We start from the raw sequence: 26,735 nt of genomic DNA, 5'->3' as shown, positions 1-26,735 counted from the left end.
CATGGTGTCTCACACACTTCACCTGACCTGCGACTGAACTGCTCTTTCCTCCCCAGCACGGGAAGGGGTTTCCATCTACTTGTGCCCCAGATGATGACAGTGACTCTTGGTGCAAACTTGCTCTGCTGCTGCATCCCAGAGGAGAAAGGCTGCGGTTTCCTGGGGGAGGAAGGCTGCCATTTCCTGGGTGCTCATTTTTCTCCTCCCTCCCTTCATTCTCTTTCAGAACATGAGTGAGAACTTGAAGGACTGTTTGATCCAGACCCAGGCTTCCTTAGGGGAGATGGTGACAATAAAAACAGAGGCCTGCTCTCCGCACCGGGACCAGGAGTATGGACAACCTTGGTACGTGGCTGAGCTTCAGTCCCATGCACTCTAACCCCTTTCTGTCTACCTCCTCCCCCCCGGAGTTTAAAGTTGGTTGCGAGGGATATACTTGAACTTCTCAAAGTTATTAAAACCCTTCCACGTGAAGCTGGAAAAGACCTTTAAGGTCATAGAGTTCAACCGTTACGCCAGCACTGCCAAGGCCACCACTAACCCATGTCACTGAGGGCCTCATCTACACAGTTTGTGAACACTTCAAGGGACAGTGATTCCACCATAGCCCTAGGCAGCCTGTTCCGGTGCCTGACTACCATTCCACGAAGGAATTTGTCCTTATATCCGTGCATGGAGGTGCTGCAGCTGAAGCTACCTGCTGTAGTCTGAGCCTTAAGCCATCTCAGGTACCAGCTTTTGGCAGGTTGGACAGCAAGTGGAGTCATTTCTCTGCTGTAGGTGTCAGGACTAAGAGAGTTGATCAGGCGCCATTGCGTCTGCTCCTCACTCTGTGCAGGCCCAGCATCTTGGTCATCTTAATTAATGTCATCTTTCTCTTGTTCCCTCCCCAGCTCTGGAAGGCCTGACCCACAGTCCATGGAGGTGGAACCCAAGAAACTGAAAGGGAAACGGGATTTGATCATGACCAAGAGCTTTCAGCAGGTGGATTTCTGGTGTAAGTGTCTTGTGAGTGAGGGAAAAAGCAATGCTGCCACTTGCATAGGCTTTGGTCTTTCCTAGTTGGTGCCCTGCTGCTTTGGGGTGGGAAGCAGGGGACAAAAAAGCTGGGGCAAATTTGTGTGCTCCCCCAGCACATTTGCTAGGAAGCTGTTGCACAAAATCAGTTTGTCTGTCATGGGGCTCTGCAGCAGTAGGGAGGTGAGTGGAAAGTGTGCTGGAAACATGAAAACACACATAGGGAAAACTCCAGGAGCCTGCAAAACCCAAAGGCTTAGATTCAGGAACTGTGAAGGGACTATTCTTTTCCCTATATTCTGGGAAACAAAGTTGGTTGCAGTTACATTGGCATACCTACAGAATACCAGACTGTAGGCGTGAGTCCCTATCTGGACACAGGGCAAGTACTTGGGGCTGCTATCTCTCTCCCAAGCACTGAATAAAGGCTGTATGATGAGGGTATTTGTTTTCAGGGTTGTTTGGTTTAGTTCCCCTTTGATGTGTGGGAAAATCAAGACTCTCGGCTTGAGGACATTGCTGTTATCCAGAGATGTGCAGGGAGCCCCCAGCCTCTGTCTGTGCAGATTGTGGTGGCACCTTTCCCTGTGTGTAGCTGTTGGTGGTGAATCTGTGTAGGACACCAGGGCTCATGCAGGTGCAGGCATTGGCTGGGCAGGCGTGGGTCGGGACAGAGCCCTTATTGAGAGTTGGGTGTGAAACAAGTGAGCAGTTGGTGAAGTGCCTGCATGGAGGCCAGGCTTTGGGAAAGGGGCTTAGCCAGGCTGGAGAGAGCTGGGGCACACTGGCCTGAGTACTGTGTGTCCTGCGAGCTGCATGAGCTTATACAGACATCACGTCTGCCCAACCTAACCCCTGTCCCCTCACACCCCCAGTCTGTGAGTCCTGCCAGGAGTACTTTGTGGATGAATGCCCGAACCATGGCCCCCCAGTGTTCGTGTCTGACACCCCAGTGCCTGTTGGCATCCCTGACCGGGCAGCGCTGACCATCCCGCCTGGAATGGAGGTGGTGAAAGAGCCCAATGGGGAGAACGACGTGCGCTGTATGAACGAGGTGATCCCCAAAGGGCACATCTTCGGGCCGTACGAGGGGCAGATGTCCAGCCAGGACAAGTCTGCAGGATTCTTCTCATGGCTGGTGAGTGACTTGTCTCCCCAGTGAAGTGGTGTCCCAGCCATTCAGCTCAGAGCTGGGGGACTTGTGGAGCCAAATCGTAGCCATCTTCCCCCATCTCTGAAGATCTGCTGACCCACATGGGCAGTAGGCAAACATCTACTGCCATAATTATTAGCAGCTTAAGGGTATAGATAGTGAAAGGAGGCCAGGTGCCATGGCACCAAGTTCATTGGCTGTAGGAAGCAGAGTTTGCTTTCTCTTGCCCCCTGGCCGTGTTTTCCATCCCCACTCAACCCCTGGGGCTCCTCCAATACCTTTTTCTGCTCTGGTCATTACTTTGAAGATAGAGGAAGGACTGTAAAGATTGCAGAGCTCTCTCATGGGCATGGAGCACACCATTCTGAGCAGAGTAGGTCACCCAAGAGGCCAGGAGAGAGGAGATCCAGTCCATCAGGAGGTGATCTATATGCAGACTCCAGCACCAAACCCCATAATTTTTCCCCCAGTACTACAGGCTTTGCTTAGCCTACGACATAGAGATGTCACAAGATGGACAGGTATTAATTATTAGGAGATGCAGGACTTGAGTTATAGGTGGGAAAATAATTGAGAGCTGCTGCTCTGAACTGCTGCTCACGCTTTTCTGTCTGTAAAATATATGTGTGTCTCAGCCCTGTGCTGAAAGGGGAGTTAATCTTCTATATCTGAGGACTGTTGGCAGTTTTTTCGGCTGCATTCATAGTTCTGTATTACATTTGTGCATAGGATATGCCTCTTAGTTCTGAGTAGCCTCCACACGCGTATCCAGGGCAACAGCCTGTAGTACCAGGAAGGCTGAGATTCATGTCCCGACTTAAGGCAGAAACTGAAGCAGTGATTTGAGAGTGATACACCTTCTGTCTGGACCAGCTAGTTGACATACTCCATCTGTTCTCTTGTTTCACAGATTGTTGATAAGAACAACCGCTACAAATCCATCGATGGGACAGATGAAACCAAAGCAAACTGGATGAGGTGAGTCCATTTCTCTTCTGCCTTCCTTTGTAGGGTTTTGTCTTCCAGAGAGAGGCCATCAGACACTCCTTGTTTTGTGTAACAGAAAACCAAACCAAAATGCCACTGCCCCTTCTGTAAAGGGTGTGCTTGTGCTCTTCCAGTGTTTATTGTGATGAGAATCCTTTGGAGGCACATCAATGACAGGGACTAAAACAAGGATGTGTGAATAGAGGATGGCTGTTTTCTGGAATGAGGACAAATGATAAAGATGATCCTATTTGTCCACTCTTTCGAATGCTGACAGGTCTAACTCCATTGGTTTTGGTTTTTTAACTTTTAGTTAAGCTATTTGCAAAATGCTTTGCATTACCCCCAAGATACCATTTGATTCTGTTTGGGGCTTTTTGTCCTTTCCCATTTGATGGACATTGGAAGAGGTGCTTTTCCTGTCTTCTTTCTGGCTTCACTTGAAACAGTTGTCAGTGGTGGCTGTCATGGGTAGTGGCAGCTTTAGTGTGTTAGGAGAAACATGGAGTGAGTTGCCTCAGCTCTGAATGCAGAAATGCTGCTTGTTCTTGCACTCCCTCTGCTGACCCAGCAGAGCAGAACTCAAATACCAGTCAGCGGGGCTGGCTCTGGTTTAACTGCAGCAGTAAGGGAACGTGTTTAACCACAATGCAGTGCTTCAGGTATTATCGTGTACCTGCAGAGGATGTAGGTCACTCTTGCAGCCTCCCGAGACAGAGGCAGAGCACTGGCGTGCCTCCTGTGTATGGTGCATCACCAGGATGGGGCATTGCACACTGAAGCCTGTCCCACATTCAGACCAATTCTTATTCGGGGGTGAATTTTGGAAGTGGCTGTTGTCAAGAAGGCATTTCATACAAGAGTAAAGAACGTGAGAATTCACTGGTTTGTTGGCTTGGGTGTCTAGGATTTTCAGTTGGGTTTTAGGAAAGAGAGGGGGTGAAGTGCAGGTGGATGCAAGCCTGACCTTGCTGGTCAAATGTGGTTGCACCACTTTTGCTCCATGTGAGTGTTCACATGGATTGCAGCAGTTCTGACCGCTACCTTCACAAAGTTCAGCAAAGAATCTCATTTTTCTGTAAGAATTCCAGCTGTTTCATTACTGAATGAGAGAAAATGCTAGACCTGGGTTGAGGCTGGAGTTGTCACCCCAAAAAGAGGCAGTGGTACAGTGGACAGATAGGTTTGGGGGCATTGAAACTAAATGATCTTAAGGTCCTTTCCAACCCTAACTATTCTCTGATTCTGTGATTCTATATATCTTGAGGTAAAGAATACAAAGTTCAAAAATCAGAGTGAGATTTTTCTGCTTGGATCTGGATCTCTGTGTGATCTGGATGATAAAGAAGCCAGAGGGAAACATGGTCTTGGAAAGGAAAAATCCAGTGATGAACTCTTCTTCTTGCTGCCATGAACATAAGCTGGATGTCTGGATTTAAACGGGCACTACTCCTGGTCCCAGTACCAAAGACCAGAGTGTTCTTGTCTGAACTTGTATTTGCCATGGTTAGGTCTCAGGTTGAGTGTGGTCTGGGCCATTCTGTATGACCTGGAAAGGCAAGGAGGTTATGGCCTTGTGCAAAGGGAATGTTTGCAGCTCTTCTGGGAAAGGATGTATCAAAGGACCTGTGCAGGCTGTACCGGTCTTACTGATCTTTCTGGTTTCACTCTTGAAAATCGCTTCTAATAGCAGTATAATGTGGAATCTGACAGATGGAGATAGCAATCCTCAAAAAGCCTTGGTTTTGTTTGTAACCAGCTTTGAAACAGAGGTGCACTGGGTATCCTGTGCTAGGACATTTGTCATGGAGATTACCCACAGAAACCACACTGCCAGGACGCTGTAGACAGCGCTCTTTTTGTTTTTCAGATGGTGGTCTTTGCCATCACTCACAGATGGAGTACTTTGCAAAGCAGATCTACTCACCCTCTGGGTAGGTGGGTATGGCAAGGGGAGGGCAGCTTGGGCTGACTCCTCTCTCTTCTTGTAGATCTGGCTATTGTTTTTGTTGTTTGACTACCACATCTGAGTCCATTTTCATGTTCCTGCTGAGAACAGTGTGTGCTCTGCAGCACTTGCTGGTTTCAAGTGGCTGTTTACCCAGGGCAGTGGATGACAGGGAGGAAGGAGCACAAAGCACAGCAGATGGCATGGCAATGGGAACATCCTCTTGCCCTTTCCCTTGTTACTCAGACAGTTGACACAAACTCCTGATGCTGGGAGCATGTTCTAAGCTGGCTTTGGCACAAGATAATGCACCCTTCATCTCTGTGCAGAGTAGTGTGTTTCCAATACTTTATGAAACTCCATGGCTTTGACCTGCAGGGATGTGTGCAGACGTCTTCCTCTGGTTTTATTTTCTGGGGCATCAGGGTGACCAATTACTATGGATTGCAGCAGACCTCAAGCAAAATCGGTACTTGCTTGGACACAGACCATAAACTGCTGCTAATGGGAGTTCTTGGGGCTTCTGAAGGACTGTGTAGAACCAGCCTGGTTGTTCCTGGTTATTTCTGAGGAATTTCTCTTAATTCAGTTGTTGAGAACTCTAAAAAAACATAATGGAGGAGACCAAAAATGGACGTAATTCAGGAAGTCCAGTTAACATCCCTCTGAATATCTATCACTTCCTTGCTGAAGTGCCTCATGTGTGGGGCTTCCAGGCTAGTTGGGGCACTTATAGTCTATATCCCTTCTTACATGTGATTGCCTGAGTTCTCAGGCTTTTGGCACAGTTCAGATTCATCCTTTCCCTCAGCCCATGGGGAAAGGCTGGTGCAAGACTTCCTTACTTGCTTCTCCTTTGCCTTCCTTTCTGCCCCTTTCCCCTCCAGATGTAGTAACAAAAGAGGTTATGGGGAGCAAGGCTGTTCTGTAAGTCTTCCCCTATCTCCTTATAATGGAGATGTGTGTGATTTGATCTTCATACAATAATAGAGCTTGGAAGGGAGCTTTGGTTGGGTGCTCCGACAGCCTGCTCAAAGCGGGATAAGTAGATCTTTTAAGCTGTTGGTTTGACTTCAGAGGACCTTTTAAAAGTCAGGGTTATGGTGTCTGCCCATGTGTTTAAGGGCATTAAAGCCACCAGCATCTGCACAAGTCATTTTGTCGAACTTCATAAACTGCTCTCTGTTACCTTGCAGCAAGGGGAGCAAATGTTCTTAGCCATTACTAAAGTTTATGCAGAGCAAAGGGATCCTAAAGTACTGCAGCACTGTGATCCCTGTAAAAAACCTACTGGAGAGCCCTGGAAAAAGTATTATGCTTGTTTCTTAGAGGCCAAGAAGAGTGGAGTTGGTCGATGTCTTCGTGGGGTGATGATCAGTAAGTGTTCCCTGTCCTCATAGTTACAGCATCACATGTGTTTTTAAAGGAATAGCTGCGCTGTCTTGCACTTTCATATTGACCTGGGCTGAGGTGTGAATTCACAGCCTCACAGCTTGATAAAACCCACACAGCATCTCCAGAGAGATGCGTCCAGGTATCAGTGACTGCTCCTAGGGACATTCTGCATGCTAGAGGAAATGCTTGAGGGGAAAAGATCTCTCTGCCAGTAATACTGTCTGCATTTTTATAAGGGGGAGGTTAATGTGCTTGCTGGGAACCTCACCTTAATTGAATTTGTAATTACAACTGGCCAGAACTCATTACTCTTTGCATGGTGAATTAGCTATTAGAATACTTAAGTTCTCTTAAATCATTTAGACCCAACTCATGCTGGAGTAAATGAGTGGAAACCCTCAAATCTAAATATCCAGGTCTATCACACATTGTCCTACGTGCATTTAATGGAATACCCTGTGTGGGAAGAGCAAAAAGGGCTCTGATTCCCCGTGGGGGCAGCTTTGCTGCTGAGCAGCCATAGGTTCAGCTTAGAAGAGGGGGTTCTTGACCAGATCTGGAGAGACGTGGGTTGTGCAAGCTCACCCCTGTCCAGGGGCACTTGGCAAATAGTTACCCCTTTTCACCAGAGCAGCTTGTCAGCGAAGGTTTGTTTCCACCACATGGAGGCACTGATGATACTCTGGTTGTAGGGACCATGGAGAATATACACGAAGCCCAGTTTTGCTGAATGTAATAAAAATCAAACAGTAAATGTTCCTTTGCTCAGTGTTCTTTGTGGCCTTTTGCCTCCTTCCAGTGTTCAGCTGGGAGAACTCCTTTTCCCTTTTATTTATTTATTATCCCCTTGAGGTCATTGTAGCAAGTCCTTTGCTGGCTCTCCATCATTTCATTACCATCTTCTCTCCATAAATAAAGCTCCACCAACAGTGTCTCAGGGATGCATTTACATTTGTTCTGGTGAAATGCATCTGTGCACTTAGCTCCCAGCCTTGATCTGAGCAGCGTTTCCTACTGTTTTTCCAGCTTTAACCAAGGTTAACAGCTTCTGACACTTATCCCAGTGGAGGGCAGCAGTGTCAGTGAGATTCATTAAGCAGCAGTGTGACAGCACTAAGGAGAAACCAGAATGATATCTGACAAGGGGCACTCTGCCTTTCTGTAGGTTCTTAGTCTGCAGCCCACAAGCACATGAGTGCATCCCAATGCTTCTGCTGGGTCACAGCAATGCTGGAAGTAACCTATCTCTGAGGAGATACCCGCAGGGCCATCACAAACAGGGGCAAGTGGGAAAAATGCCAAGGCCTTTGCTTATACCAACTTCTCAGGAAGTATTTTTACCTGGGTCAGAGCAATCCCAGGCACAGCTACAGGTTGGGCAGAGAAGAGATTCAGAGCAGCCCTGCAGAGAAGGACTTGGGGGTGTTGGTCAATGAGAAAATGAACATGAGCCGGCTGCAGTGTGCACTCGCAGCCCAGAAAGCAACCGTATCCTGGGCTGCATCAAAAGGAGCGTGACCAGCAGGTTGAAGGAGGTGATCCTGCCCCTCTGCTCTCGTGAGACCTCACTTGGAGCATTGTGTGCAGTTCTGGTGTCCTCAACATCAAAAGGACATGGAACTGTTGGAACAAGTCCAGAGGAGGCCACGAGGATGATCAGGGACTGGAGCACCTCCTGTATGAAGACAGGCTGAGAAAGTTGGGGCTGTTCAGCCTGGAGAAGAGAAGGCTGCGTGGAGACCTCAGAGCAGCCTTCCAGTATCTGGAGGGAGCCTACAAGGATCCTGGGGAGGTACTCTTCATTAGGGACTGTAGTGGTAGGACAAGGGGTAACGGGTTCAAACTTAAACAGGGGAAGTTTAGATTGGATCTAAGGAAGAAATTCTTTACTGAGAGGGTGGTGAGGCACTGGAATGGGTTGCCCAGGGAAGCTGTGAATGCTCCATCCCTGGCGGTGTTCAAGGCCAGGTTGGACAGAGCCTTGGGTGCCATGGTTTAGTGTGAGGTGTCCCTGCCCATGGCAGGGGGGTTGGAACTGGATGATCTTAAGGTCTTTTCCAACTGAAACCATTCTGTGATTCTATGAATGTTGTGTTCTCCTCCATAACTCCATGCTGATATAGTTTCCTAGCTGAGAACTTCCTTTTAACATATTAAGAACTACATGATGTGAGGACCAAAAAGGTTGACCTCTTTCAAAATAGTTCCCAACATCCCTGCTTTCAGTTGTGTTAAGATGTGTTAAAGCAAGTCTTTTCTAATGTATAGCACTAGAATAACCATTTTGGCATTTTATTTCTCTTTGCTATCATTCAAGTCAAGGCATACGCTAAGCAATTCTGCTCCTCTGTGGCATCTGCTGTCTTCCATGCTGTTCTCCATGCTCATACACAGCATTGGCCAGGGTGTGCATTATTCTCCTGTCCGCAGTTGCACCTTGTTTATGTGCTGGATGTTCACATAGTCTGTTTTCTCCTTCTCTGTTGAATAGATCTGCCACTGCCTTTCTTCCCCTAATAAAAAGCCACAGTTAGGACTAATGTTTTGTTTAAAGTTTCCTTTGACTGTGGCTGGAGGAATTAACACCCTCCCCTTTTGGACAGAAGTGCCTGTTCTCAGGATGCTGCCTCCTCTTCTCAATGGGCTGAGGCTGCGAGTTGTTGATTTGAAGCACCACGAACTGAGCACAGGCTCCTGTCAGCACCAGTGACAGCAAAGCCTAGCCAGGAAAAACAAGTGGGTGGCCTCATTCCTTTTGAGAACAATGGGAAATGACAACCATTTGGGTGGAACAAGGGTTTGTAGTGGAGCGGATGAATGCTGGATGTGCCGTACTGCTGGTGCTGAAGAAGAGACTTTTCCTTAGGAAAAGCAAGTTGCAGAAATAGCCCCTCAGTCTAGTAGGAATCTCCCTCCCCTGTAAAACATCCCAATTTGATGTAGCCCTTACATGACATCCTGCAAGTTTTAACAGAAAGGGTGATGTAAATGTTTCCATTGCATGTTGTGCCTGGCAGAACAATAGGATACGCTTCAGGCCTCTAGATTTCCTCAAGAGCTCATTTCTGAGCAATGTCACCTTAGAAGCTAATTCACCACCGTGGTTGTGACTTCTTATGCTTGTTCCTGAGCACAAACTGCAGCAGGGGATGTGAGGCTGTGCTGAAATCCTCACAACTGAGCCAGGGCATCAGACAAAGTGTAAGATTTCATTGTAACTGTAAAGCTGAAGCTTTTACACTATAGTGTCGCTTGGTGTTTTTTTCCTTAAGCTTGGGAATTGCTTCTTAAATCATGTGCCTTTTCCTGGTGCAAGTGAGGAAAACTCAGAGATTGTTGCAGGTTGGGGGGGGAGCTGGATCCCACCCAACTCCTGTGCCCCAGCACTGCTCTGGCCAAGTGGTTGGCTGCAGGGGGATGCTTTGTGCTGATTCCCTTTTACCCAATTGTGCTTTGTGGGATGTTCAACCCAAGGAACATGGCTGAACGAAAGAGGAAGCCCAAGTTTTCCAAGGAAGAACTGGACATTCTGGTCACTGAGGTGACCCGAAATGAAGCCATGCTGTTTGGGAGGGAGACAATGCGTCTATCCCATGCTGACAGGGACAAGATCTGGGAAAGCATAGCCAGGCAGATCACATCAGTCAGCCAGGTGCCCAGGTCTGTGAAAGACATTAAACACAGATGGGACGACATGAAGAGAAGGACCAAGGACAAACTGGCCTTCATGCAGAGGTCCCTGTCCAGCCCCGGCAGCGCGGGGCGGCCCTCGGCCATCGTCCTGACTGCCCACGAGAGAGCCATCGAGTCCACACTGCATTCGACACGCCAGAGGCACGGCTTCCGGAGAGTGGATCTGGACGTGGTTGACAGCCCGTCAACAAGCTGTAAGTATCACTGCCTTAACACCTCTTTGTCTTATGCTTGCATATCTCAGTGTGACGCCACAGGAGCGGTGTGTGGTTTGTGAGATGCTGGGTTGCCTTGTCAAGCCAGGTCCTTACTGCTGAGTTTGGTTTCAGGACAGCCTGCTCTGGTGGGGCGTTGAGATGGATTGAAGGAAAGCTGTTTCCAAGTTAAAATCATCTTTCTCTGTTTATCTAGTCCTTTTCCATGCTTTCTGCTAAGGGTAGATGCTGTTCAGATTCCACTTGCTTAATGGGTCGTAAGTCTGAACTAATCTTACAAGTGAGGGAACATCTTGAAGTGCAACTACCTTCAGTTCATGAAGAAGTGTTTGTAAAGGATTAGGAGTTCTTCATCTTGCATGCACCCCAATAAAACAGCAATGCTATCAAGCTGAGAATCATGTGCCAGTTACTAATGGATCACTGCATGGTAACCATCTTCTAGGAGGGCTGTTGAGAGGGCTTAGTGCTCTCTGGTGTTGATGCTCTGAGGCCTGGCCACTAATGATTTCTCACTAGTGTTCTGAAGATTCAGTGCAAGTGCTGTGAAATAGGAAGATGATGACTCTCTTCTTCCTGGCCCTGCCTTCCAAGTTAATCTTCTTACACCACAACTCTCAGACACCTTCCAGTGCTGAAACACAACCTGCTTTTTGCAGGTTCTTTCCCCACTTGCATACTTACGGTTGTCTTGTGTGGAGGTCCAGCTCAGAGGTGGTCTCCGAGCTTCTAGGGATAACAGAGGAGAGAAAGAGGAGATAACTTCTTGGGAAGAGAGCCAACTAACACTTCACGGGTGGCACTGTCCTACCACATTAGGTCTTATATCTGAAGTAATGTTAATGGGAAAGAAGGACAAAAGTCTTCAAGAACAAAGTGGGACTTGGTCATTCTCTGCATCTGTCTTGGAAGCCAGTTGCACTATTTCACAGGTAAAATGAATACAGCTTGTGCAAGGAGGCAGTTGCAACAAGTGAAGTATTGTTTCTTCTTACTTTTGCCTGTACCTGTGAACTGGCACATCATTAGACTAATGAGAACTTCCCCATGGTGTTTTGCTTTGGGTTTGGTTTTGCATCAAGTATACTTGCCCTATTAATACAGGGTTTTGCTGCTGCTGTCCCTGACTGCCTGGTTATGCCAGTGATGCCAAGCCACATAGTGGCTTTGCAGTTCAGACTTCATGAGCAGCTAATACTACATCTATGCTTTGCTCAGAGGATGTAAGAAATGACATGGGAGCAGGGTTTTGACATGAGGAACCAAGTGGGTCAGGGTGTTCAGAGACTGGACCAAAGGCCAGAAGCCTTTGTCCCTCCAAGATGTTCTAGCTACTTATGGTTTTGGGGAAGGGATTCATTGCTACAGTCTGAAATGGATTTATGTTCTAGTAATGAACAATGAATGCTATATACAGGGTACCTTGGCAGCTTGGGTTCCTCCTTGGTTGACTGGGTTCGCCTGCTCTTGAGGCCTCTTATGGCTAAGCTTGTCACCCAGATGCTAATGTTGCAGCACGTGCATGTTGAGTTATGCATCGGGAGCTACAGGCTTCTCTCAACTGGCTGACTGGGGAGGGGAGGGAAAAACTCTTTTTCCATGTGCTTTGAGATACCATGAAACAGAAGTGAGAGCTGTGAGAGATTCACATCAATAATCCATGTTTTCTCTTCTATTCAAGCTGGTGAAGATGAAGAGATGCCAGGCACTTCTCAGGGACACTGCTTGTCATCACTGCAGAGGGCCGGTGCAGGAGCCAACCAGCCTTCCGGGCCCTCCTTTCTCCACACTTCTTCCTCCTCGGAGCACTCAGAAGGCACCAGCCAAAGGCAGGAGCTGCACTGTCCATCCCCACACACCACCTCGTCCTGCAGACCCCCACGCTCCTGCACAAAGAGCCCTCCCCTCTCCAGCTTTGACCGCCAGCTTCTCCGTTCCCACATGCAGCAAACGGAGCTGTTCAGGCAGTTCTGCCAGGAGCTGGTGGCTGTTCACAGGGACATGGCAGACAGCATGCATGTCGTCGCTCAGAGCATGGCTGACCTCACCAGCCAGGTTGGCCAGTTGTGCCAGACCCTGTCGGAAATCCGTGATGGGGTCCAGGCTTCCCATAGGATGCAGGATCCCAGTGTTATGCAGGGCTCTCCTCCTCAAGCAGCTTCCTCAAAACAGCCCCCTGAGCTCAGTGCAGAGTCTAACCAAAACACCCCAAAACAGACCCCTCCTGCACGGATTACCAGGTCACGGAAGAGAAAATACCATCTTTAGTCTGCATTATATAAAGTAGAGAAGCGTGCCTGTTCCTCAAGCTGCTGCATGCTCCTGTGGCCCCTCCATCTGTATCAGTACTCTGCAGGGAAGGTCAGCAGCTACCCCAACCAGTCCATCCCCCTGCTAGCTAATAGCAGTATGAATTGTGGCAGCTGAATAGTAGGGCTGGCCCTCTGCAATGGCAAAGAGGAATCCTTAATCTTATAGAGCTTGGAATGTAGGACATCATTCTATTCATAGATATTAGGAGTTTTCGCTGGGCTCCCCATGCTTTGAATGCTCTATAAACGAAGAGATGCAATAGGAATCATTGTCTTGATCTCTTCTTGTGCCTGTGAAATGTTATTTACTGAGACAGTATATTACAGAACTCCCTTTGCAAGCAACCAACAAATTTACCCTACTACTGCCTTCCCATCATCTTCCTGCAAATTATTATATGTAGTGTGCAGAGTCACATCCTTATGGCTCTAAAGACTCTTACTGTCATTATTACCAGCAGTAATGGGTAATCCAGGACTTACTGTGATTTAGGAATAGGTTTGGGGAGAGGGATGTAAAGCAGAGCTTGTGCAGGGAAGGGAAGGAGGCACAATGCTGAGGCCAGAAGGACAGGTCTGGGCGCTGTGTGGTTTTAGACTGCTCAGAAGGGCTGCTACGGCATGGGCCTCGATCCTGCAGTGCCACATGAACTTACATCAGAGAGTTTAATCTTTGTCTGCTCCAGTCTAAAACCCCTACCTGCAGTTATTCATAGTGTGACAGCATTTAAAGGTAATTGTACCGTATTGTTTCCTTGCTTGTTACAAGCTTCAGTTTTGAACCACCTCGCCCTCCCCAAAATGTGAGAGACTGCACAGAAACAAGGAAGATGTAGGGCCTTCTTCTGACCTTGGGAACAGTTTGGTTCTGTATCGCTGTAATTCTGTCAACTTCAGTACAGTTACTTTGCACTAACTCAGTGTCACTTAGAGTGGGATCTGTACTTTGTTCTCCTCTCATGAAGAGTTTACAAGCTAAATTGACAGCTACATAGGTGAAAGTCTTAGTCGTGCTGGTTTTGTACTGCTTGCTATCCCAATACAGATGCAAGGAAGAACTGTGTTACAACATTAGAATTGCTTTAGTGCTGCATGAGGTTCCCATGTACAGCCCCAGTTCTGAAACTAGGCTTGAATAATGCTATCTCAGGTGGTGAGAATGTGGCACCTTTTTACATGATGTCTGTCGTCTCTTTGATTTGCACGTCTGCACCTTCCATCCCTGCAAAACAAAAATGGCCTATTAGTTGATCCTATTCTGTTCTATTACCATGATATGCTCCAGCAGGGAAAAGCTCCAAGTTAGCACACAGTTAGCACGCTGCTTCTCTCCAGGCTGTCCTATTGTATGTGGTGGGTTGCAGGCAATGTGAATGCCCACCCTCAGTGCCATGTCTGGGCTACAGACTAGGCCAAAAAGTTGTATAAACTTCAGCAGGTATTGAACATAGGCAGTGCAGGGTAGCAGAAGGATGGCTTTATGTGGTCTTGAAGGATCTTCTTGAATCTATCTGGGCTGTCTTTCAGAAGTATAGTGCGCTAGCTTCTCTCCTGGGAAGTTCACTGGATGTCTGCTGTGTCAGGCATTCCTGCTTGTCCTTTTTCAGTTGTTCTGTAATCCTGATTCAAGTAATTTATTTTTAGTGGTGTGGTAAAAGGTTTGCTCAAGGAAGCAGAGGTCTGACAAGGAGAAAAACCTGCTTTCCGAGGAATGACCTGTGCTGGCTTTGTACAGAGGACATTCCTCATAGTGCTGGTGCCAGACAAAGGCAGTGCTTGCTCACCTTCCTCAGAGGATGTTGTTTTACTTCTGTTATAACGTGTATTCTGCAAAGTCACAGTCTCCCTTCAGCTGAAAGGAAGGTTGGGAAAGGTGGTAGAAATGGATCTAATTTATGAATCACAAAGAACTGAAATAAAAACGGTGATATGTTTTAAAGGCTGAGTCCATAGAGTGCTGCTGCTATATAGTAAAAGTAGTATTTTATATTTTTATAATACCTGGTCCCTGCTGATGTTCTCCCATGGATGCACTGTGATAGGATAAGTTCCTTGCATGTTGTCCAGGGGGATCCCTTCCAGGAACCCTCAGGTCTGCAAAGGAGGCCCTGGAGGGAGCTGGTGGTGTTGCTGCCATCAGTTTGCCCACACAGACATGTTCAGACAGAGCATCCTGGTGCAGGATGTGCAGCCTTCCATCCAAACCCCCAAAGGCTGGGCTCTGGTCAGGAGAAAGGACCTTGTGCTGTGAACTGCCTGATGTCTTCCCCCAGTTTCCCCTGTGGACTATCACAGATTGGCCCAGCTCTGGGGAAGTGTCTCCTGCCCTGCGTAGACCCCTCAGTGGAGTGGCTTGTCTGTACTGGCTTGCAAAGGATGCTTCCTCCTGCACCCATCATGTTAACTGACTTGTTGAAGTAAGTGCCTGTGTCAAAGGAAACTGCTGTGCTCAACCTCAGTATCTCCATGTCTTGTACATGCTGAAAAATAATTATCTCTTTCAAAGTATTTTTGTTAAGAATGCAATAAATATATAACACTTTTAACACAGCTGCCGAGTCATTTGTTTCTCTCCTATAAGATCTGCCTGAGCTGGTGATAAACCTGTTACACATGCTGGGGTCTCCTGGAGGTGCTGGGGTAGGGTTTGTGGGTATGGCACCTCATGGCATCTGCCTGGGCTTGTGGCAGCTCTCGTGTGGCATCTCCTGCCGTGCCTCTGCTTTGGGAAAAGCCAGTGAATGGCCTGGAAAGGGCCTTTTCCCTGTGGTGCTCAGCCGTGGCAGAGCATCAGTGGAGCACCACCAGGGCCAAGCCAGAGGATGAGCAACACAGGGGCTTGAGGTAGGCATGGGGCAGAGCCTGGATGGGGAGGAGTTGGGTGAGCAGGAGCCTGAGCTTCTTCATTACCTTGGTGTTTTCCTGGGCATGCTCACTGGGCCATCCCAAAACCTGGCTATTGGGTGTCCTGAGTGTGCTGCTGGCTGGAGGGGCTATGGGAAAGGTGGCCCTGAACAGGAAGGCGCTGTGTCTCCCATAGCCATGGAGTGGATCTAAGCCCCACTAGCTGCAAATGGGTCATTAATGGTCTCCGTTGGTGCAGTGGCTGGTCCTGAGTAGCCTGGGCAAGAATCTGTGGTGGTCTTGAGCCTGGCCGAGGGACTAAGCAGGACATGAAGTGATCTATTTGTAGCTGTTGGCTGTGCTTCCTGCAGGAACAGGAGCAGCTCTGGGTGTCTGGGTCTGTTCCATCAGTGATCCTGATCCTGCTCCTTCTCCAGGGGTCGTGGTCCAAGGGAAACTCACTACACAAGCAGAGCCATGCCTGTCTGTGTGCAGTACTTGTGGCCGGGGCATCTGAACTAAGGGAGCCATCCTGTCTCGATGCAGCTTGAGTATTTGGCATCGGGAGGGGACTGGCTGCTTCCCAGCCTTCACAGGAAGGTGGCTGAGGGTGTGAGCATTGCGGTCTCGGGAAGATGTGTCAGTGAAGGCAGATCCTGTGCTCTGCCCTCAGCAGCAGTTTGTGTCCCTGCCTTGCCAAGCAGGCTGCTCTTTAATGTTGTGACTTCATCCTCAACCCGTGGTGTGCAGACCTTAAGCCAGCAGGTGCATTTGGGTTTAATGCAGTCCTTTATAACCTGTGTCATTTGTGCCTCTGTGGTCAGCAGAGCAGCACTGGTTTCATTTATGTGGATGATCTCATCCCTCTTTATGTTACCTCAGGGAAGTATCACAGTTGTAAAGCTTCCTCTCAAGGAGTGTAAAGCAGTTACCAGCTGCCAGAAGCAGTCAAGAAACATGTTTGTGACTGGATTATTCCACTACTCTCTGCTAAGGGCTTCCTACGTACCTCCTGGTGAAATCAGCAGTGCTCTCCTCCCAGCTCCCTGATGCTCCAGGATGTGTCCAGAGCTGCAGGATGCAGCAGCAGAGCTGAAGGACACTCCTCAGGCAGAAACTTGAAGGCACAAAGAGAGCAGCGAACAGGAAAAGCATGCTCATTCTTAAATAAGTACTTCATTAAAGTGAGCCCTGATGGGAGCAGTTACAGTTAACCACAGAATCATAGAACCATAGAATAGTCAGGGTTGGAAGGGACCTTAAGTTCATCCAGTTCCAACCCCCTGCCATGGGCAGGGACACCTCACACTAAACCGTGCCACCCAAAACCGTGCTCTGCCCTTCCCATGCAGAGTTGTGTTTTAGAGGATTCTGTACATCTGTCACATGCACTTTGATGGGGATGCACTGGGCCATCCTGTCACTGCCCATTGAATTCAGTGCCATTGACTGTGGGAATGTGAGCCCTGTGTGTTGCACTAAGGAGCTGTGAGCCACCTCAGGGTGATAAGTGTTCAAGGCCAGGTTGGACAGAGCCTTGGTCGGCTTGGTTTAGTGTGAGGCATCCCTGCCCATGGCAGGGGGTTGGAACTGGATGATCTTAAGGTCCTTTCCAACCCAAGCCATTCTATGATTTGATTCTACGATAAATCTGTGCAGGTGACCAGGCTTCTTTGCAGGGGCAGCTTCATCTTGTCATTGCTCTGTTTGGGCAGTGGGATGCAGGGCAGATGCAGGGTCTCTCTCTAGCTGGTGGAAGCATCCTGGCATTCTGCTCGGACCAGGGGGAGCATCCTCTAGGATCTCCTGTGCTGTTGGGCACCAGGCTGACCGTAGCAAGTTGCTGTATCTCAAGGGTTGTATTGTCAGGCATCTCTGAACGCCTGATGCACCTTTTGTATTGATGGCTAACACTCAGAAGTGACAGCCCAGCAGTGCTAGCTGTGTGCTCTTGCAGGACCTCCTTCCCACTGCGCTGCTCAAGGCTTCCTTTCCTTCTCAGACACACACAGACTGGTGGTTTAAAAGTGCCTTTTGTGCTCAGAAGTAAAACAAGGGTTAACCAAAGCCAATGTTGGGCTGATTTTGGCAGCGCCAGAGCCTGCTGCTTTGATAATGACTGAAGATTGCGGAGCATCCTGCGTCGTTCACATTAGGAAAAATACAGCTGATGGCAGGCACATGCACTGTTGCTGAACGTTAAAACCAGAATGGGTGGTCTGAGACACTGCAGGCTTGTTTTGGGTGTTTTGTGGGAAGCTTCACCAAGTTTGTGACCTTGTGTGTCAGTGGGCTCATGTGCAGGTGGGCTTGTGTCTTATGTGTATGCATGCACATGGCTGGAGAAGGGGAGAGTGTTTGGATTTCTTAAGCCAAAGACATTCCTGTGAGCTATAAGAGAATGTTTGGGCAAGGACTCGTAGCAGCAGATGTCGGAGGAGCCATGTGCCACTCGCTTTCATTAATGTTATTGCAGCAGGGAGTATATAATACATGTATAATAATAATAGAGTAATAGAGGAAAATGGAATAAGAGAAGAAAAAGCTTTTAGCCGTGAACTGTTCAGATCTGCTTGTATGTGCAATGATGGGGCCTCCTCCTGCTTCTGGGTGGGTGTTAGGAGCTCATGTTGGTAGCAGCTGGAACCAGTCTTACCAAGCCTTTTTAATGTTCTCTTAACAGGAACACAAGGAGTATGAGACCAAATGATGTGATCCTAGCTATAGATCTGTCTTAGCAAGTGAACAGAAGGCCAGTTGCTTGGAGTGGGAATTAATACATTTCTGCTGAGCTGAAATCTAGCTGGTTTAAATCAGGAAGATAAATCCCATGCCCAGAAGGCAGTCTTCTGTCAGCACTACAAAGAGATGCCCCAATGTAGTGCTGGGGTTTCCAATTGCAGGACTGATTGTACTCTTATGTCCCACCCTGCTGAATGCCCAAGCACAAAACCTTCCAGTTCTGGTGTGTTCTTGGTTTCCTTTTGGACAACCAGTGAATACCCCCATGCACATTAGATGTCCATGTTTCCGTCCTGAGTATCTGAATTTTGCTTGCCCAAGAGGAGAGAAGCAAGGAAATCTGGTATCTACTAAAAAGGAAGATGGTGTTTTGGGAAAAGAGACTGGCTGAGGGAAACTGCCATATTCCAGATGTTCCTGAGAACAAGGGAGGAGTCCCTGGGGTGTAAAGTGGTAGTGAGGAGTCAGGAAGTCCTTGTTTCCATCACCAGGCAAAGATATTTCTGCCTGTGAGATTCTATGTCACTCTCACTGGCAGATACTCCTTCAGGTTGGATGTACCTTGTTGTCATCCCTTCCCCAGCAGAAATGGACCCATTGGCTTAGTGTTCCCTGAGTGTTCGTGGTTGTCCTGTATCTGGCAATTTGCACACCATTACTTACAATTCCATGCTTTCCAGTGTGGCTGTGTTGATGGCTCTCTATGAAGGTCATTCTGGCTCCATCATGGTTGTCATTCTGGTGCAAGGGGAGGGCACAGGAGAGAGCTTTGTGCTTCACATGTGCCTTGTCACCTCGCTTCCAGGTACGTGATCATCTCCCGCGAGGAGAGGGAGCAGAACCTCATGGCCTTCCAGCACAGCGAGAGGATTTACTTCCGTGCCTGCCGTGACATCTGCCCTGGGGAGAAGCTGCGGGTCTGGTACAGTGAGGATTACATGAAAAGGTTGCACTGTATGTCCCAGGAGGCCATCAACAGGAACCTCACAAGCGGTGAGTCTCTTCGCTTTCCACCCTTCTACCCTCATCCCCTTGGGCTGAGACACTTGTTGGACCACGTGTGATGGGTGAAATAGGTGATGCACAGGTTAGGTGAGGAGAGCTGTATTTCTAGACACAGAGCACCTCGAGGTGAGAGTCACCAGTTATGCATGGCATGGACGGATGAGTGGATGGATGAGTGGGTGGATAGATGGGTGGATGGATGGATGGATGGATGGATGGATGGATGGATGGATGGATGGACGGGTGGATGGATGGATGAATGGGTGGATGGGTGGATGGATGGATGGATGGATGGATGGGTGGGTGGGTGGGTGGATGGATGGGTGGATGGATGGATGGATGGATGGATGGATGGATGGAGGGATGGATGGATGGAGGGATGGATGGATGGATGGATGGGTGGATGGAGGGATGGATGGATGGATGGATGGATGGATGGATGGATGGATGGATGGGTGGATGGATGGATGGATGGGTGGATGGATGGATGGAGGGATGGAGGGATGGATGGATGGGGGGATGGATGGGTGGGTGGATGGGTGGGTGGATGGGTGGATGGATGGATGGATGAATGGGTGGATGGATGGATGGATGGATGGATGGGTGGATGGGTGGATGGATGGATGGATGGATGGGTGGATGGGTGGATGGAGGGATGGATGGATGGATGGATGGGTGGATGGATGGGTGGATGGATGAGTGGGTGGGTGGATGGATGGATGGATGGGTGGGTGGATGGATGGATGGATGGGTGGATGGATGGATGGATGGGTGAATGGATGGGTGGATGGATGGATGGATGGGTGGATGGATGGATAGATGGATGGATGGATGGATGGATGGATGGATGGATGGATGGATGGATGAATGGGTGGGTGAAGGGATGGATGGGTGGAGGGATGGATGGATGGAGGGATGGATGGATGAATGGGTATACAAGAAGAATAGGATAATCACTGTCATAGACATCATGAAAGAGATTTGTGCTATGTTGTGTCATGTCATGTGTTGTCTTGTCATGTGTGTGCTGCAAGAGCCTGATGCAGAGCCCAGGGATCAAAGAGCTCCTCTAACACAAGACTTTCCAGCCTGAAGATTGCCAGGCTGGAGATCCTACAGACAGCATTAGGTTTTACCTCTGAACATGCTGCTTCCTCTGGCTCCTTGGGCAGCCTGTTTAGCAGTCTCCATCTGGTATTGTGTGCATAAGAAAGAGAGATCTCCGCGGTGTGTTTGTATGTCCATTTTCCTCGCTTAATTTATCTCCTCTTTCTTCAGAGAGATAATTTGGGATCAGCGCGACATCAGCTAGAGACTCCTTAGTCTCACAACCTTTGAGTGCGTGTACAACATACAGGAGGCTTGGTTCTTGTCACACTGATTCCTCCCTGGATAAAAGTTGTTCTTATCTTAAGGAGTAGCCATTCTGGAACAAACCCAGCAGTCCTTTAGGTCAGTGTAATGTCAGCAATATAGGAAGCTTTAGAGGAAGGCAAAAACTCTTAATGCATCTCTTCATCTGTATAGTGCTGATACCTGAAGTTAATTAAGGGCATTTCTTTCCAAGCCTACCCACAGAATGGCAGGGCCTCAGAGGAGCAGCCACACTAAATATAACTTTCTAATTAAGATTTCCATGTATATTATTACACAGCTGCTCTTACTGCCTTGACTTGGTAAAAGGTGTCTCCTCTTTAATCATGGGGTGGACAAGATGTCCTGACAAAGCTGGTTATCCTCTCTCACCTTAGAGTTATTATGCACTTGCAGTGTCACATCTTGATGGCTGTACTTGGGCAATTCCCACTTTTGAATTGACATTGGTGTGAATGTGGTTTTCTATGTTAATGAACATCACTGAGTGATTAGGTCCAGGCTGCAGTGATTTTGCTGCACAACATGCACGCGTTGGTGGTCCGGATGGCTTAGTAGTTAGCACAGCAAGAGAAGGACCGTGCCCTTGGAGCAGCTGCTCTGGATAGGCACCAAGGCTCCTGCCCTGCCACACAGACATGCCTTTAGTCATGGTTTGTCACGGTGTCGTGGTTTAAAATGGTCACTCACAGCCTGCTCTGTGCTACAAGTGCAGTGAAGATCTGCTCACCAGGACCCACCATACCACCCACTCAGGTAGAAACCTACATGGCCATGGAGAACATTCTAGGAGAATCCTGCGGCATGTTGGGCTCACCCTGCGTTCCAGAAAGGAGCACAGGGATGTTGTTAAACGGAGCATCACTTGGGCCATTGCTAGACATGCAAGAGACATCACCAACTCAGCTGGAAGGGCACTGGGAGGTGGTCAGGGAGCAGCACCAAGACCTCTTGAGTCACTTTCTATTGAACAGACTTCAGATCCCCTGCAGATGAGCCCCATGCTTGAAGTGGCACGCTTTAAACTCACAGGGTTTTGTTTCTGTTGGCAGTTTCTGACCTGCCCCACCAATGGAGTGGAGAACAGTAATGTGAGGGATCATCTTGTGATTTATAGCTTTTCCATAGGGCTGAACCACTTGGGTGGTTGGGGTCAAAAATCACTAGGGAAGAAGAACCCTTTCTCTAAACCCCTACCTCTGCCAGCAGTTGTTTTAGTCTGTAACAGGGGAAATAACCAAGACTCAAATACCAGTACTCAAGGCTCAAAAGCTTTTCCTGTAGAAATCCTCATCAATGTGTTGAAAATGAGATCTGTTGTTACGGATTCACTCCAGAAGAGGCTGGGGTTGCCAGCCAGCCTCCAAACCCAGTGCAAAATCCCTGCCTTTCAGGCCAGCCTTTTTTACAGTGCCTTACTCTAACTGTTTCAAGTCTTGCATCTTTTCTGCATTCATAGCGTTGCTCTCCTTAGAGAGGGAATGGTAGCTTTTGCTCCGTAACAATTATGAAAGCATGAATACACTTTAAAAGCAAACAAAACCAAAAAATCAGCATAAAGCAGCGTCTTGTTTGGGAAGCCATCAATGCTTGAAGTTATTTACAAGATAGAAGAATGATGGAAATTGAGCCAAACCTATCGTCTTTTGAATTTCCAGGTAAGGAAATCTGGCTATTCCATTTATTTTAAGCAATTAATACTTTGTATGAGGTTGCTTTTATTTTATTTTCATTTTATCACTGAATGGCCACACTCTTAGACTCCACTGATGCCCCATCCTTGGAGGGCATTCACCCGCTGTAGCTCAGTTGACAATGAGTACCTTTGGGGTTTAAGAGTGCAGGTTGTTTTTTACTCCTTTACCTTTGCATTCCTAGAGCAGCCTCCAAACTGAACGAGAGTAAAGGGGCTTGCAAACTTTGTGCCATGGTTGTCATGAAATGGTCCAAATCTCTCGCTGCACTGCTGTACACTTGATACCTTTTACCAAGTCAAAACAGGCACAGGTCTTCCAGCCAGCCAAAATGGTGCTTGGGCTTTGAGCGTTAGGTTCCACTGCGATCAGTCATTCACCTTGTAGTCCTCTTCCAGCGCAGGTTGGTTACACCTTTAGGTTAAACGAGCTGCCTGTAGTTGCTCTTCTCTTTAAAGTGTGTGGGTTCTGCTCCGCTGTGGCTACCCAAAACTGTCTCTGTTTTTGCAGACGTGCCCATTAGCAGGGCTCCTTCCTCTCGCAAGCCTTGGTTTCCACTGGGTTGTGTCAGTTCCCTGGTTTGGAACGCAACGTGCAGACCTGCAGGGATTCAGCCTGCCTTTTTGTTCTATTTTCTATTTGAGTTTTAGATTGAGGGATGTTGCTGGGTTCCCTGTGATAATCCCCACCCCTCACTTTCCTTTCTAGGAGACAAAAGGTTACAGAGAGAAAAGTTGGAAAGGAACATGGAGAACCAAGAGGACGTGAGGGGGCCGCTCCAGCTCGCCACCTTAAAGCAAGGGAAGAGCCCCTACAAGCGCAGCTGTGAGGAGGGAGAATCCCACCCCCAAACGAAGAAGAAAAAGATTGACCTCATCTTCAAAGATGTCCTGGAGGCTTCTTTGGAGTCCGCCAAATTCGAAGAGAACCAGTTAGTAACAAGTACGCCGCTTGCCATCAGAAAAGCTTCTAAATACCAGGCTGAAGACATCTTTGAGCGGTGTGGCAGTGCCATGCAGCACGGCTCCCTGGGCCTCAGCAGAAACCGGAGTGAAGGGGAATGGAAGGTCCCTCATGGTTCCTCTTTCAGCTCTGCCAAAGAGATGGGAATCCTTGAAGATGAGGAAGAAGAGCCTTTGTCACTCAAAGCAGACAGCCCAACGGAGCTGTCGCTGGCCTCTGCACAAGGCAACTCCCATGAAATCCCCACCACCTCCTTCTGCCCCAACTGCATCCGTCTGAAGAAGAAGATCCGGGAGCTGCAGGCTGAGTTAGACATGCTGAGAGCTGGGAAGTTACCCGAGCCACCCGTGTTACCGCCCCAGGTACCTGAGCTCCAAGAATTCTCAGACCCCACAGGTAAGCCTTGCCGAGTAACAGCGTTCTCCAAACCCTGCCTAAGGAGAGTAGTGAGATGCCTGTGTGCTGTGTACCCATCTAAAGCGTTTTTGCTCTGAGTATTCAGGTGAACACGGTGGTTCCATGGAAGGTTCGCTGTCAGGTTTTGTGAACGGGTGGGCCAGGAGCTGACGCTGTGGGCACAGTGGAAAACACTGTCTTGGGAAAGACTCTGTATGACAACTTGCTCTTTGTTGCCATTGTAATCGATAATGCACTGCCAATAAAAAAGACATTCCATTGCAGACAGTTTGCTTGCTGTATTTTTGATGCCTTCTCTTCCAGCGGAAGCCCCTCCGCAGTGCCTCAAGGGCTACCAAACAAGTCTGAATGACTGTGGTAACACTGAAATGTGCGCTCTTTGTGTATGAAATGATGTCCCGCTGTGCCCCTTGTTGGAAAGCCCTCTCTGTTTCTCCATTGCCTTAACACAACCATGTGTCCCTTTCTGAAGATACATTTCATTTCCTTCAGGAATGTGTTGTTGAGCAGCTAGGAACCTTCACCAAAGGGAATATGTGGGTCATACCGTGTATTGTGTAAGTGGCCAGGCTGTAGTGTTCTTTCTTGCTGTCCATTGTGGCATGTTGGAGACAAAGTTCCTATGCAGAAACATTGATTTGTTTTCCCTTCAAAGCCATGATTCAAATTCTACCTGTAGTGCACTGTGGGGGCAGGAGAGGGCAGGTTGTGGCCGCCCCATCAGGCAATGCTCTACTGTCACCAGTAGGATGCTTCTCTAGCTCAGCAACTTTGTAAATACCTTTTCTGTTTGTTTTTGTTCTTGTTACAGCTTCAGAAAGCATCATCTCTGTTCCCACCATCATGGAGGACGATGACCAAGAGGTAGATTCTGCTGATGAATCAGTTTCCAATGACATGATTGCTGCTACAGATGAGCCTTCCAAGATGTCTTCTGCGACGGGCCGGAGGATACGGCGTTTCAAGCAAGAGTGGCTTAAAAAGTTCTGGTTTCTGCGATACTCCCCGACACTGAATGAAATGTGGTGCCACGTGTGCAGGCAGTACACAGTGCAATCCTCTCGGACTTCAGCCTTCATCATTGGCTCAAAGCAGTTCAAGATACACACCATAAAGCTTCACAGCCAGAGCAACCTCCACAAGAAGTGCCTGCAGCTTTACAAGCTCAGGATGCACCCGGAGAAGACAGAAGAGATGTGCCGGAACATGACCCTCCTCTTCAATACAGCCTACCACTTGGCCCTGGAGGGCAGGCCCTACTATGACTTTCGGCCTCTGGCAGAACTGCTGAGGAAGTGTGAGCTCAAGGTGGTGGATCAGTACATGAACGAGGGAGACTGCCAAATCTTAATCCATCACATCGCCCGGGCTCTTCGAGAGGACCTCGTTGAACGCATCCGACAGTCTCCCTTCCTCAGCATCATCTTAGATGGGCAGAGTGATGACCTGCTTGCAGACACTGTGGCAGTGTATGTGCAGTACACAAGCAGCGATGGGCCTCCGGCAACAGAATTCCTGTCTCTTCAGGAACTGGGCTTTTCAACAACAGACAGTTACCTCCAAGCATTGGACAGGGCCTTTTCCAGCCTTGGCATACAATTGCAGGATGAGAAGCCAACTATTGGCTTGGGAGTCGATGGTGCTAACGTTACCGCCAGCCTGAGAGCCAACTTGTTCATGACAATCAGAAAGACCTTGCCCTGGCTTCTCTGCCTGCCCTTTATGGTACATAGGCCCCACCTGGAAATTTTGGATGCAATCAGTGGGAAGGAACTGCCATGCCTGGAGGAGCTGGAAAACAATTTGAAGCAGCTGCTCAGTTTCTATCGTTACTCTCCCCGACTCATGTGCGAGTTGAGGGTCACTGCAGCCACTCTGTGCGAAGAGACTGAGTTCTTGGGGGACATTAGAGCAGTGAAGTGGATCATCGGCGAGCAGAATGTGCTCAATGCTCTAATCAAGGATTACCTTGAGGTTGTGGCCCATCTCAAAGATGTCAGCGGCCAGACCCAAAGGGCGGATGCTTCTGCCATTGCCTTGGCCCTCCTGCAGTTCCTGATGGACTACCAGTCGATTAAACTCATCTACTTCCTACTGGATGTGATTGCTGTGCTTTCACGCCTCGCCTATGTCTTCCAAGGGGAATACCTTCTTGTGTCGCAGGTGGATGATAAGATAGAGGAGGCCATCCAAGAGATCAGCCGGCTTGCGGACTCACCTGGGGAATACTTGCAGGAGTTTGAGGAAAACTTCCGTGAAAGCTTTAATGGCATTGCTGTGAAAAACCTCCGAGTGGCTGAAGCCAAATTCCAGTCGATCCGAGAAAAGATCTGCCAGAAGACCCAGGTGATCCTAGCCCAAAGGTTCGATTCCCGTAGCCGGACATTTGTGAAGGCCTGTCAGGTATTTGACCTTGCAGCGTGGCCCAGAAGCACTGATGAGCTCATGAGCTATGGGAAGGAGGATATGGTACAGATATTTGAACACCTGGAGACGGTCCCATCCTTTTCCAGAGAGGTTTGCCGAGAGGGGATGGACACGCGCGGGAGTCTGCTGATTGAGTGGCGAGAACTCAAGGTGGATTATTATACCAAAAATGGTTTTAAAGACTTGCTCAGTCACATTTGTAAATACAAACAGAGATTCCCCCTCCTCAATAAAATAGTTCAGATCCTCAAAGTCCTTCCCACCTCATCGGCCTGCTGTGAGAAGGGGCGCGCTGCCCTGCAGAGAGTGCGCAAAAACAACCGCTCCCGGCTCACGCTGGAGCAGCTCAGTGATCTTCTGACCATTGCCGTTAATGGGCCGCCCATTGCCAACTTCGATTGCAAAAGGGCACTAGATAGTTGGTTCGAGGAGAAGTCGGGCAATAGCTACGCTCTGTCAGCTGAAATGCTGAGCAGGATGTCGTCCCTTGATCAGAAGCCGATGTTGCAGAGCATGGACCACGGCTCTGAGTTTTACCCCGATATTTAG

The 26,735-nt window shown here is 48.5% G+C and overlaps 1 protein-coding gene across 1 annotated transcript; it reads left to right on the top strand.

Annotated features, from left to right (window-relative positions):
- Positions 1-229: 229 nt before the first annotated feature.
- PRDM11 (PR/SET domain 11) lies at positions 230-26,735 on the top strand (the record flags this gene model as incomplete). The annotated part of the gene is made up of 7 exons (XM_080619458.1): positions 230-345; positions 894-997; positions 1,893-2,155; positions 3,081-3,148; positions 19,112-19,299; positions 23,088-23,738; positions 24,571-26,735. The coding sequence occupies 7 exons, from the start codon at positions 230-232 to the stop codon at positions 26,733-26,735; spliced, it is 3,555 nt and encodes a 1,184-aa protein (XP_080475584.1).

The sequence above is a fragment of the Psittacula echo genome, assembly GCF_963264785.1.
Source record: "Psittacula echo genome assembly, chromosome: 5".
NCBI lineage: Eukaryota > Metazoa > Chordata > Aves > Psittaciformes > Psittacidae > Psittacula > Psittacula echo.
This window is presented reverse-complemented; position numbering and strand designations above follow the sequence as displayed.